The sequence below is a fragment of the Pelobates fuscus genome, chromosome 5, assembly GCF_036172605.1.
Source record: "Pelobates fuscus isolate aPelFus1 chromosome 5, aPelFus1.pri, whole genome shotgun sequence".
Lineage (NCBI taxonomy): Eukaryota > Metazoa > Chordata > Amphibia > Anura > Pelobatidae > Pelobates > Pelobates fuscus.
The window spans coordinates 63,336,999-63,351,864 of record NC_086321.1 but is presented as its reverse complement, the minus strand read 5'-3'; the positions used below and the strand labels follow the sequence as shown (position 1 = coordinate 63,351,864).

The 14,866-nt window shown below is 39.2% G+C and overlaps 1 protein-coding gene across 4 annotated transcripts in view; it reads right to left on the bottom strand.

Moving 5' to 3' along the window:
- The window catches only part of WDR7 (WD repeat domain 7), a 344,145-nt gene that overhangs the window by 110,468 nt on the left and 218,811 nt on the right, over positions 1 to 14,866 (bottom strand). For all 4 annotated transcript variants that reach the window (XM_063453929.1, XM_063453930.1, XM_063453931.1 and 1 more), the window contains one exon: positions 1,120 to 1,306. In XM_063453929.1, the coding sequence (XP_063309999.1) occupies positions 1,120 to 1,306 (187 nt within the window). The remainder of the gene's footprint in view (positions 1 to 1,119; positions 1,307 to 14,866) is intronic.

Sequence of the window (14,866 nt, the reverse complement as noted above, 5' to 3'; positions counted from 1 at the left end):
ACCTAGCCTGAAGCTCCATCGGCTTCTGAATGTTGCGCTTACAAGCTCGGAGTGTTGCAGTTACCACGGCAAAGCTCGTACAGTGCAGGATCTCATGAGAGAGTGAATTTTAGCCAGAGGAGCTGTAGGCAAGAGTTCACTCACCATCATCGGATTACCAGGTTTTACATGCCAACACTACATCCCTTGTACACACACTGCACAACTTACACACACTGCACCCCTTATATACACTCCTGGTCCCATGCACACAATAGACCAACACTACACAACATCCTCCAAAAACACTACATTACAGACATACACACTCTGAATTCCTATACGTACATACTAGATCCCCTCTGTATGCACAAACACACACTCTCTACAGCCCCTATATACACATATACACTTTAGCCCCTACACACTATGCCACACACACACACACACTCTACAGTACCTAGCCACACATATTACATCATAAACACAACACAACTGAAACTGATCTATTTACACAAAACACCACACCAAAATCAGCTCACTACACACACGCAAATCCACAAGCAGCTTCCAAACACATGTAAAATACGCTCTCCTTGCCCTTTTATCCTCTGGTATTTCACTTATGGAGACACCAGAGACAAATCACAAGTAAATGCAGCACAACCGTGTCATTAAATTTGCTTGCACTGTCCAGATCAAATACAAAGCCTTATCCTTACGTGAGAGGTCTTCAGCAGGGCTCTGCGCATGGGCTGCCTTTGAAAAGCATTGAACCAATCACTTTAAGAGGGGACGTGCTGGTCATTGGTGATGACAAAACACCATCTATCTGGCCATGACCATCTAAATGACATGATTCTGAAAATCTTGCAGATCTTCAAATGGTATTTTCAGCTATACTTACTATAACTCAGTTACCGAAAGAAAAAAAAAATCTTTTGAATTTTAAAACTTGCGCATGGAACAAAGATATCAGGTGATAGAGGTTGTTTAAAAATGAAGACATAAATAGTAATATTGGACTTAATTGTATGTCTAACAACCAGCAAGGTAGATGGAAACTATTTAAAAAAAAAAAAATCTTTGACAGAGCACTTATGCAACCAATGTATGTATTATGTAAAATAAAGCACCTACTTTGCAAGCTGTTTTTCGGCATCCGCGCAGAGCTCCAGGAGCCCCATGAGTACAGCAGAAACATCCATATAAGGCTCCCACACTGTGAAGCCTCGTCCAATCAGATCTATAGCTGTTCTGCGAATGGTGCTGTGAGGTGGCAGCTTGGGGCTCGGTGGCTGTAGCAGCAGGAATGTCAAAGCTTTGCCTATGATAAAATAAGATATATTGCATTGGAAACCTCTCTTCGAATGAGTAAAATGGTTTCTACAAGACTTTACAGCAGTTTAAATGGGCACATGTTAAAAATGAGCTTCCTCAGCAGAAAAAAAACCATAAGACTTCAACAGGACACAGGATGAAAGGCATAAAACTTAATGGTGAGGAAAATTGTTTGACAGACAAATCATTGCATATGACCTGAAAAGACTAAAAGGGAAAGGGGAGAGCAAAATAGATGAACACGTCCCAGTGGAGTTAGGGTGCAGTGTATCCACTCTCTGACTGCTTACCAAATAAACAGAGATTGCAGAGAACACCACAAATATAACATGTAAAAACAGGCAGGGTTAGTCAACTAAGTTAGAATTCAAATATACAATAACCAAACAGGAAACATTCTCTAAATCAGATATGCCTCAAGTTCATTTACTTTTACATAAAATGTGTATTTCCTATGAATTTTCACTTGGGTGAATAACCTTTAGTGTGATTAAAAATAAAGATAGTAAAGATTATACCGAAATTCTCATTTAGCATGTCTAGTGTCGGATTGGTTAACATTGGCTGAAGAAAATTGCATTTATAATTAAGTCAGTAATTCAAATGCAGAAGCCAGTTTAAACTCGGAAGGAGATCAGAACTTGGCTAGCCCTTGTTACACCTATATATGGTCCAAAGCAGAAGGCGTGAACGTTGACAATGGATTTCATCATTTGCTCTAACCTAAGCCTAGCCCACCTCAACTCAGGAGGAACCTTAATTCTACTGACCTCCAGCAGCTGTCCACTGATATTGATTCACAACTCCTATCCATCCCTTCCCTCTCCTGTCCCTCACTGGCCATTTCCACATATAACACTACCCTCACCTCAGCCTTGAATGCTGCAGCCCCACTCCAAACATGCACCTCCAGGAGAACACGCCCCCAGCCGTGGCATTCTAAATCAACACGCTACCTGCAAAGATGCTCCCGTTGTGCTGAACACTCCTGGAGGAAGTCTCGCAACCAGTCGGACTTTCTCCATTAAAGATACATATTATGTTCATACAGCGCAGCCCTTGCCCTCATCAAACAGTCATACTTTTTCTCTCATTAGTTCATGCTCCCGCAATCCCAGACGTCTCTTTGACACCTTTAACTCTATTCTTCGCCCTGCTGTGGTCACCACTTAAACTAACCTTACAGCTGAGAGCTTTGCATGCTACTTTACAGACAAGATTGAACAGCTAAGAAAGAATTTTCTCCACCCTGCCTTTCTCTTTCTCAACCACACATAGATCATGCCTTTCCTACCCTTCAGACTTTCTCCCCTGCTACTGAAAAAGAGGTGGCTGCTCTTCTCTTTTCCTCTCGCCCCACCACTTGCCCGCTTGATCCTGTCCCGTCTCACCTTATAAGATCTCTCTCCCCTTGTCTTGTGCCTTCCATAACTCACATCTTCAACTCCTCTCTCTCTTCTGGTATTGTCCCTGCTGACCTTAAACATGCTACTTTAATACCTATCCTGAAAAAAAAACATTCCTCAACCCATCCACCCCCTCTAAGTATCGCCCCATATCCCTGCTCCCTTTTTCCTTAAAGCTTCTAGAAAGACTTGTCTTTACCCGTATGTCTCACTTCCTCAATTCTAACTTTCTCCTCGACCCTCTTCAATCTGGCTTCCACCCCATCCACTCTACTGAGACTTCTCTTATCAATGTTACTAATCACCTAATCGCAGCTAAAACCAAAGGCCACTACTCCACACCAATTCTTGACCCCTCTGTTGCCTTTGACACCGTTGATCATGTTCTCCTTCTTCAAACTCTACAATCACTCGGTCTATGTGACTTTGTCCTCTCGTGGTTTTCCTCTTATCTCTCCCAACACTTATTCAGTGTCTCCTTTTCTAATGATACCTCATCCCTTCGTCCTGCCTCAGTTGGAGTCCCCCAAGGCTCCGGCCTTGGTCCCCTTCTATTTTCTCTTTATACTGCCTCTCTTGGCAAACTTTTTGCCTCATTTGGATTCCACTACCACCTGTATGCTGATGACACACAGTTATATCACTCCTCCCCGGACCTCTCCCTTGCCATCCTGCAACGTGTCACTACTTGCCTTTCCTCCATCTCTGACTGGATGTCCTCCCGCTTTCTAAAACTAAATCTCTCTAAACTGAACTCCTTGCCTTTCCTCCTCCTAATACTGATCCTCCTCTTTCGCTCTCCCTTTAAGTCAGTGGTATCCACATCAGTCCATCCTTGCAAGCGCACTGTCTTGGTGTCATATTTGACTCTGGCCTCTCCTTTGAGCCTCACATCTAGCAAATCTTGTAGATTTCATCTTAAAAACATAGCCCACATCCGCCCCTTTCTTACGCAAGATGCTACCAAAAAGCTTGTCCATGCTCTGCTAATTTCCCGCATGGATTATTCTAACCCTCTCCTAATTGGTCTTGCCAAAAACCGTATTGCCCCGCTACAGTCTGTAATGAATGCTGCCGCCAGACTGATTTTCCACTCTATTCGGTCCTCTCCCACCTCAACCCTCTGTCAGTCTTTACATTGGCTTCCTGTATCCTACAGGATTCAAAGTGCTAACCTACCTATGGACCAATTCTACTGCCGTCAGACTCTCCCCTAGTCTTTAATCGCTTAAGAAGTGCCTTAAAACCTGTGGCCTCCCAGAGTAACCTCTACCTCACATACCTGTATCTTGCTCTTTCCTAAAGGGCAGCACTCTACTCTCTCCTTCAACTTTGGTTCACTCCAACCTATTTTGATTGCCATTTCCTGTCCTATTATGTTTTACACCCCACCTCCTATAGACTGTAAGCTCGTTTGAGCAGGGTCCTCTTCAACCTATCGTTCCTGTTAGTTTTCTTATAATTGTCCTATTTATAGCGAAATCCCCCCTCTCATAATATTGAAAAGCGCTACAGAATCTGGAAACGCTATATAAATGGCATTATTATTAATAATAATAATAATACCTGGTTAGCATTTATTATTAGGTAGGCAAACTTCTATGCACTGCTCTGCCAAAGAGCTTAGAAGCCTCTGAACTGGTCAACAGAGAGTCTGAATTAGAAGACAATGGGTGTTAACTGGAAGAGTATTAGGGGAGCTATGCAGGATTGCACAGGTTAGTTCCCCCTGCCTTGCCTTGCATATTTCCTGTAAAAACATTAGTCTTTTGCTTAAAAACAAAGAGTCACTGAAGAGAATAAACAAACCAAATATTGCATTGATGGGTTGTTCCTTAAGTGATTAAACAGCCAACAACTGACCTTGAAAATCATTGGGCAAGCAGCCCTAAAAAATAGGAATTATCACATGGAAACACATAGAAGAATATAGTGCCAGTGTTTTAAAATGTAATTTTTACATTGAATTCAATTGACTAGTGCTGCCATATGTATTGTTGATTTATCAATAAAATAATAAGAGACAGTTATGTGACTGATACTGTATAGAAAGAGACATTATGTATGGGATGTCCTTGTACTGCACTGGAATCCAAAACAGTATGTAGCACTGCACACAATCTTTTATAGGCATTATAAATCCTAATTAAATCAGATTTTGTTGAAAATTCATACAAAAAGAAACAAATTAATTTATTAACTACGTTGTCAGGTGGTGGTTTGAAAACCAAAAATGATCAGTTGACATAAATTATCTAATGGAGCAAAGTTGTGAATTTTCAAACTAGTATATTTGAATCTACAGCTCTCAAATTATCACATCAACCATCAATTGATAATTAGGAGACTCCAAATAGAAGGAAAGAATTAGAAAAATTGAGGAACAGTGAGAAAAAAAATTGAAAACAAAACTCAAAAAACACCTTAGTAAATTTAGCAAAACACCTAAACTTCACCTCAAGTGACAATCTAAACGGGGAGTGAAAGAAAATAAAATGGTTATTCTGTAAATCAAATATACAGATATAATCAAAATAGAGGAGGGCTAGGCATCCTTTAGCAGTCCAGATATTCTGGACTACAGCTCGCTGCACAGCACTTAAAATCAACACGTCCATTATTATATCCATACAAACACGGTGATAGAAAGGAAAATGTAATAAGGGCCATATTGAGCAAAACTCTTCACACCCTCTGCCTTCATAAGGCTGTCCTTCCTTGGTTCTCGTACCAAAGAACCTTTATGTTCTCTTTTTCTGTGAACACCTCCGCCCCTCATCCTGTCTCCATTAAAGTACAGCCTCTCTTGGCAAACATATTCATTCTGTTGAATTCCGATACCACCAGTTTGCCTTTGAAAGCCAGACATGCCTGTCCCACCATGATCTCTTTCCATCTGTTCTTGAATGGATCTCTGGTTGCTTCTCTTACATGCCTGATTGTATGTCGACCCGCTTTATTAAATTCAATCTGTCTAAAGCTGAACTTCTTATCTTCCCTCTTTCTATTAGTAATCTTCCTCTGTTGCTCTCCCTGCAAGTTGATGACAGAGTATCATTTGTCCTTGCAAGCTTGCTGCCCTGGTATTATCTTTGATTCTGGTCTCACCTTTACACCTCATGTCTGTCTGTTGCCAAATCCTGCCAATTTCAACCTTAAAAACATTGCTGGCATCCGCCCCTTTCTTGTGCAAAATGCTACTAAGGAGCTGGTTCATGCTCTTGTAATTTCTTGCATTGAATACAGTAATTCTCTCCTAATTTGTCTTTTCAGACACCATACTGCCTCTATACAATCTGTTTTAAATACTGCTGCCAGGCTAATCTTTCTCTCCTGTCGCTCCACTCATATGTCACCCCTTTATTAATCATTACATTGGCTTCCTGTACCCTCTAGCATTAAATTCAAAATATTTAATCTTACCTACAAAACTCTCATCAACTCTAGCAGAATGCTATCAAAAGCACTGCAACTAATTTGTAGGTAAACCCCTTCTCAGCCGTTTCACTCTGTCCGTGACATTCTCCTGTCTGCTGCTTGTACCCGTACTTCTAACTCGTAGTTTCTCCAATGGAACAGCCTGCCTCCCCCAAATCAGATTCTCACCTACTCCAATCCATTAAGAACTCCCTAAAAACACTTCTTCAGAACAGCCTATGGACTCAGTGTAACGGTCTCAACAAAATTAGTGGGTCCATTCTCGACTTCAGCCTCACCTTCCAACATCTTTTCCACCCTCTCAATTGGTTCATATCCTAGTTTGTGCATTTGTTATAAAAATTTCCCTTAAGAATATTGTAAAGCACAGCAGAATAAGTTGGTGCTATATAAATAAAAATAATAATAATTCCTGGCGGTGCCGTGCATTTGCACACACAAATGCATCTGGAAAAAGGTCAGTTTAATTAAAGCACTATAATCATTCACATAAAAATTGGACCAGTTTTCTTAGAATCAGAATACCCCAATTTACATTACATGACCCTGAAGAGCTTGCTGAAAGTGATATCATATCATCAATCAGGCAGCGAGATGTTAATTTAATTCACAAGACACATGATGATGTAACAGACTAATATCACAATTATTCTCCAGTCTGAAGAAAAAGAAAAAAAAAAAAAAAAGAAAAGCAGGTATCAACTCTCTAGTGTTTAACTATTAATACAGAACGTGGACAAAAATATTAACAGCTCATTTAAACTGAAATAAAATGCAATTTACAAAACTGTAAATTAGAGAGAAACACATGCATATAGGTTTCCCAAGGATAAAAACGCATCCATTTTAGCCACGGGCAACCGTAGACCCCATTAGGTCTGCACTCAATATATTATGCTGGTCATGTATTTGTACTCGCTTATTATCTTTTCTGCAGCTGGAAAGAGGACACTCGGGTCAGTGTCTGCAGCCATTTTATATTCAGGACCTCTGCAGAGGTCAACACAGCTGCTTAGAGAAATCTCTGGACAGCCTCGCTTGGCATTTAACAAGAAACCTTGAAGGTTATTCCTAGTGAAAGCACTTGCAGTGTGCCAGAGGTGGAGTTATAATTTCCAAACCCAAGGCAGATTTCTCCTCAATTTTCTTGGGAGCTAACATTTTGCCCACTTTTATATATCTTGTGACAACGTCTTTGGGGTATATAAATTACATGCTCAAGGCGTGGATTATTAACAAGGTCACTGTCAGCAGGCAAACTAAATTAAGATTCAGACACTATTCCTGTGGGACAATGGGAGGAAGAGACCTCTATTCCTGCACTGTAGTCTGGCCAAAGAAAGCATACCTTCCCCAATGCGTCTATTGCTAAAATCACATGTATGAGAAAATCTACATTATACCTGATCATACAGTATAAATCTGGAAACAAAATGTATGGAATAATTAATCGTTTACAAACAGTATAGTTTAACAGTTCATATAGGAATACAGTATATAGGAACACATAGAAAAAAACAAACGTATTTGTATCAACATACAGAAACAATATATCATATCATTTAGAAATGGTACATAATAGGTAATTTAGGAATAAACAGGATAACTGTTCATATTGAAACAAACAGGATAGTATAGCTGATCATATAGGAACAGAATAATATAATTTATTACATAAATGGACACTACCGTATAGCAAACAGCCAGTATAGTATACGGTAAGTAATATTGCATATTCAATTAGAAACAGTACATCTGGTTAGATAAAACCAGACAATATAAGCAATAACTTAAAGATAGTACATCTGATCACATAGAATCAGTATAGTATGATAACAGAGAAACAGAATTCTAAATATATCTGATCATATTCAAACAGTACGGTATAACTCATTATACACAAACAGTACGGTATAACTATATACAAACAGTACGGTATAACGATTCATACACAAACAGTACGGTATAACTCATTATACACAAACAGTACGGTATAACTATATGCAAACAGTATGGTATAACTAATCAAATACAAACAGTACGGTATAACTATATACAAACAGTACGGTATAACTAATCAGATACAAACAGTACGGTATAACTAATCAAATACAAACAGTAGGGAATAACTGATCAGCACTAACCTGGGTTTAACCTAGACAACAATGGCAGATAACATGGAACGGCTCCATCTATTCTGCCCTGTTCCCATCTATGCATACAAGGCAATATTATGGATCTTTTATTCTGTTCATGTATTCTACCCAAGCTTGCCAGTGGTGAGATTACTTTACCACCTCTGCTGGAAGGCTAGCCATGAACCTAATGCAATAGGTTAAGAATTAATAATGACCAGCTTGAAGATGTGTCTCTGCTGAACCTATTGTTTGAGGCTAAAAACTTTAAAATAATAGATTCACTGTGTACCTCTCATCAAGTACACAAGAGGGCTAAGGCCAAAGGATATTGGTAAAACTTGTTTTAAAAAGCTTCTAAATTAATGTAAGGATTGGGGTTTATCATTGTATCTCAACTATATGATCTTAATATTAGTTAACTCAGTTTGTATATATGATTCAGGCATGAAGCGAGTACATCCATTCCACCAATATGTAGATGTTTAAATATTGTGACTGATGATTTCTTCTAAAGTTCTGAGAATCTAAACAGATGCTAAAATGAAAATAATGGACTGGTTAGTTTCTGTCCAACATACCATAATCATTACCTAATGCCCCAGCCAGTCTCAAACAATGGAAGCATTTGTGTTTGTGGGTCTGACTCCCAAGCTTGTTTTATGAAGGCAGTTGTGCCGTCAAGAATGTTTAAACCACTTTTGTGTTTCAGGAAAAAAATAATATATACACTGATGAGCCTCAACATTAAAACCAGGTCCCCTTGTGTTGCAAAAACAACTCTGATGTGTAGAGCCACAGATTCCACAAGACATCTGTGTTATGTGGCACCAATACATTAGCAGCAGATCCTTTAAGTCCTGCAAGTTGCGAGGTGGGGCTTCATTGGATCGCATTTGTTGTTCCAGCACATCACACAGATGCTCAATCGGATTGAGATCTGGGGAATTTGGAGTACAAGGCAACTGCTTGAACTTTTTGTCAGGTTCCTCAAAGCATTCCCAAACAGTTTCTGATGTGTGTCAGGGTGAAATAGCCTGCTGAAAAAGCCATCAATGAAGACGACTGCCATGAGGGGATGTATGTGGTCTGCAGCATCTCAAAGTAGGTGGTATGTGTCAAAGTAACATCCCCATGAATGCCAGGACTCAAGGATTCCCAGCAGAACAAACCCCAGAGCATATACTGCCATCTTCTAGCCTGCCATCTTTACACAGTGCATCCTATCATCATCACTTTACCAGGTAAATGACGCCCGTATACCCAGCCATCCACCTGATCTAAAAGAAAATGTGATTCATCAGACCAGGAAACCTTCTTCATTGCTTCATGGTCCAGTTCTGACGCTCACGTCTCCATTGATGGCCCTGCTTTCAACACATGAAATACAGGATCTGACTGTTCACTTGCTGCCTAATAAATCAAACCCATTAACACAATATAATCCATGTTATTCACCTCACCTGTCAGTGTTTTTTTTTTTAATTCTTTATTTTTCTTGACTGACATAAGGTATCAACATTAGATCGTGAGGCATGCATTTTTTAAAAAAGGTAAACCGTACTTTGAGGCGGTAGAGTATACATTATAGGAAGATTGCGAACTGTATTGTGTTGCTTGCGAGAGTGCTGGTGAGTGGAGGTGCTTTTGTTTTTGTGGTGGAAGTCTGACGAGGTGAGTGGGGTTGCCACAGGGTTGCACATCGTGAGCACGGTACGGGTGGTAGGAAAGCCCGTGGCCTGGGTGCATGTCCCTTCCCTCTGTGCGTCCTTGTGAGTTAGGAGGGGTGGGGGGGGGGGGGAGGATTTGTCAGTTGCGTATTCTGTAAGTGGGTGTCTGGACGGTATTAGTGTGTGGGGTCTGCCGTGCGTGTGCAAGTGGAGTGGTTGGGCCCAATGTGTAGATCCCAGTCTAAGCGGGTCCGTAGAACGATTATTCCACGCTGTATCACCTCCAGCTAGTGTGTACTATAGGTGGAGATAAGAATGGCATACAGCGAAATAGTGAAAAGATAAAACAATAACAATGAAACATATCAACGAAGGTTCACCAATTATATTGAAGTATAAGTCCAGATTAAAGTCCTGGGGTCAGCAGGTCTGGTGAGGCCAACCTACCAGGCAAATCCATGGTTCAGTGGGGGGTCTCGGGTAAGGGCTCGGGGTCCGCAAGGGCCCGGCATCCCCTCATTCGAGTCCCCGTTCCACTGGACGAGGAGGGCTTCGTCGCTCATGGTATAAAGTCTTTGATCGCGGCCAGGTCCTTCTGTGCCGGGGACCTGCTCTCCGATGCGTTGCTCAGCGGGATTTTCAGCGTCTGCAGGTGGCTCTCCAATTCCTGGTAAGTTACCGGTCAGTGTTTTTAATGTTGTGGCTGATCAGTGTATAACAATTATATTTCCTTCTTTGCTGGTACATATTGTAGGTAGAGACCCCCTATTACGCTTAGACAAATGCTCTATCTTCCAGGTCCTTATGTACAAGTGTACACTGGTGAGTATTTCAGTCGAATATCTCTAATACTCATACAGTTTTAACACTGATGTTCTTGCAACATTGAAAAGATATTCTCGAACCATAAAGATTTCAGCCAAGAAAAATAAAATATGATTAGTGTCATAAAAGCCTTGAAGTCATAAGGCAAGAACTACTGTCTGCTGCTTAATAATGTAAATATTCCCCACTGCAGCCCGAGTGCACATCCCTCCACAGATCGCTCTGAATCCTTCAAAATACAGCCAGCAAAATCAATACTTTCAAGACAAGGCAAAGTAAATGAATAAAGCACTGAATGTGAGTTATTGAAGAGGCCACAGGTTTTCAATATGGGGTTTCGATGCGGCGCCGTTGCCACGGGGATACTGTATTAAAAACTACTGCAAGGGGTGGGGTGGGGGATTTAAAAACAAAACCCCCATAACCAACCTTTGATCAACAACTAAGGAAAACGAGGAGGTAACCAGCATTAAGGCATTTAATTAATTGCTAAATTACTACATTGTCCTTGAGGATCTGCGTTTTACATTCACTTAAATTCTAGTTGCGATGCATCATGATTTATGTTATTGCAGCAACTATCGAATGAATTAGTAATAAGTGGCTAGTTATTTAAATGTGTTGATAAATAACATAACCAATTAAAATCCTTGTCCGACTGGTTTCCATGCAGAGCATTAGAAACCGGTCGCCATGATCTATAAACTGCTTATGTTGACTGGATTGGAAAAGAGCTAAAAGGTGACATTTAAAACAATATATATATAAACCTAAAATATATTTACATGGTTTATCAATAAACGTTATGTGATATTATTCTTCGGCATAGTGAAACTGAGATGGTGTGATTATTTGCGCATACTATAGTAAGTTGAAAAATTGGAGCCAAATTTTGCTCAATAAAAATATATATTTTCAACCACGTTAATCTGGTAATTTGTGTTTTACAGTTTTAGACAGAATAATTCTGTTATTAATTCACAAGAACAAGTGAATTTTTGTTGTTGTTTCTTTATTGCTACAATGCTGAACTAACAATGCCCTGCTTCTTCTTTGGAGCTCTGTTACATGCTAATAGGAGCCAAAATAAGGCCCCCTTGTATTTCCTATACATTTTCAATAAAATTTTGAATTTGAAAAAAATTAAAATGGGGTGGGTGGGGAGGATGAAATAAAATAAAAGACATGTACAGTAGCAAATATTAAAGGGTACCTACACTCTAAGTTCTTGTAACACACAAGATTTGCTGCGTTATGATTCCCCAGGGTACAAAGTTTTTGAAATCTCTCAAGTTTTCCTGGCTCAACTATTGTTATCAATAGTTCATATAGTTATTAAACGTATCACATATCAGTTTGTGGAATCTGTAGTCCACTAGGCAATTGCTTAATTCATGAAATAGCATGACTGAAACAAGTGCACAAGATAATAAAGGCTATTGGTTTTATTCATGAATGGAGCCATCCGTCTCTGACAGAGCCTGTTCGAAGTACTGGTGCAGTGTATGACAGTCTCATGATCCGCTTTCTTTTTTTAAACTAATATCTGGTTCCTTCTAGGTGATGGCTACTAATACAGATAGCCTTGGGCAGCCATTTTTTCCATTAGGTTTTCTTGGTTGCTAGCTTTATAGTCATAAAAAAAAAAAAAAGAAACACCTTAACATGTACCAAAGCAGCTCTGTCCCTTTTTCTCCTCCTAATCTCCAAGCCTCTCTTAGGATCACCCCAGCTCCCCAATACTGGAAACCACTGGGTAGATGCTAGAAATGTTTATGCCCTGCCTGGTCTTCCTAGGGCATGCACATCAAAACACACATTTATACGGTTAATTGGGATCATGTGACATTCTGTGACTTATATCTAAACAGAAATCCAGGCATGCAAAGTCAAATCCCAGGCAAACTTTATTTAGGAACACGATAGAGCAATGTTTTGGCAATGTTTAAACCCTTAAGGGTAGAAAAAGGCTTATTTGTAAATCCAAACATTTCTTATTTCAGAGACAGCCTAGAATTTGACCCCGAGTGCCAAAATTATGTTTTGGTTAATAGTGGACTGGTCTGGACTGGATGAAAATAGAAACTTTGTACGTACTTTGTATGTTATTCATGCTTTTTTTTGGGGGGGGGGGGGGTTGTATATTTGTTTACAAGTGTTTGCTTGCTGGATTAAAAAATAAATAAAGTCAAGTGATTCATATCCATTTAACTTCTTATATGTATGCATAGTTAAAAATCACACGTATGGATGTATTTACAGTTTTTTTTTTTTACTTGTAACTGCTATTTTAACGGTTTTATTGAACATGAAATATATGCAATTTTTAAAAAAAAATGTTTTGCTTCCTTTAATAAAAATGAAATAATTATTAATTTATATAATAGCCTACTGAACCAATATATTTCACACTCTTGCTTACTCAGTCCTCCTCTTCAAGATTTCCAAACCACCTTAGTTTAATATATCAATTTACTCCAGCCTTGCGTCATCTATTTTAATAAATGTTTTTTTTTGTTTTTTTAGATGCCTATAGTTGAAGCAAATTTATTTTAACATTACTACTCCCTTTTTCTCTCTCAACCACCTTCCCTTCTATAATCCCCCCGCCTCCCAAATTGTTGTATTATCCCTTTTAGTATAAATTTAAGTTACTATTATCGTCACTAAGATAGCGCCAACAAATTCTGCATCACTTGACTGTTTTACATTGAATATGTAGGTGCCAAGCAATTATTTGCAACTCAAAGAGATACGTCCAAAAAAACGTACAATCTAGGAATGAAGTTGTGCAATTTCAAGTGTGACTATAAAAGTGTTAAATTATACTTGAGACAACAGAGAGGTATGGACTGAGGACACTATAGGCAGGCTAGGTGAAGATTTGAGGAAAAAGGGTTCCTGATTTCTCAGTTGCCAACAGCAGAAAAAGGGGGGGTTTGCGCAAGCATGGCCAAGGCAGATTACAAAGTGTATGCTCAGCTCAAGTACAACTATCCCTGCCAACTCTTACAGCTGCTCATAAATGGTTTGTCGGACTGGAGTCATCATGCCCCATACACAAGCTTGTACTATTACAAGTATATATTTGTGTTTTCTGTGGGCAGGGTACATAGATGCAGAGGGAATTAAAGCCAACGAATGTTATGTTAAAGAGAAGGTTACTAATTCTGCCTGTTTCACAGTCTGGACATCTTTGTTTAAACTTTGACTTGGCTTAAATGAAGGAATTAATATTGACAAAAACATCAACTAAGCTAATGACTTGTTAGTTAAGGCAATAAACATGTCACATTAGAGTCAGCGCAGTAAAGAGGTAATTAGCCCTGGAAAAGCTCTGCTGATTGGAGCTGTACAGTCTCTGCTCTTAACCTTTGAGTCCATTATCTACTATAGGACAAGTAGTGGCTATGCTAATGCAAATTCTCCAATACACATCAGCAATGCAACAGTAGCCAAAGACTGCATTAACCTGCATTAACAGTGCTAGGTTAATATTGGGATCTTATCATTTATAACATCGCTATCAATCAACAGCAATTTTACAAGCTACAGTTTATATTTTGAAAAGAAATTGAATTGAATTTGAAAAGAAAAGAAGAAAAAAAAAAAAAAGAAGAGGTAACAAAAAAAATGCACCATACATATTTTATGTATACAACAAAAAATATTTCAAACAGTACTGGAAGGGAGAGACAATAGTTTGGCAATAATTGACATAAATCAGCTTATGTACAAATGATTAAACGCTTGTAAGAAACTAGGTGCTTAAATAAATAAGAAAGCAGCTTCAGAATGTGTAGTTATTCTTATTTATTTACATTGTGCCAAAATATTTTATAATGCAGTATACTCTAGGGAGGAATCACAGATTGAAATGAACAATAAATGTAACGATCGGCAAGTTCAATTACAGTGGGTGAAAATTGTTTCACAAGTCAACTTGCAATACAAAAAGGAAAAGAGATGGTATGGGGGATGAGGGGTCTGGATAGATCGTTGCACACTGGGATTCAGAAGAATAATAGAAAGGGGAGAATGAGCTGGATAGATAGAGGCTGACATCAGAATC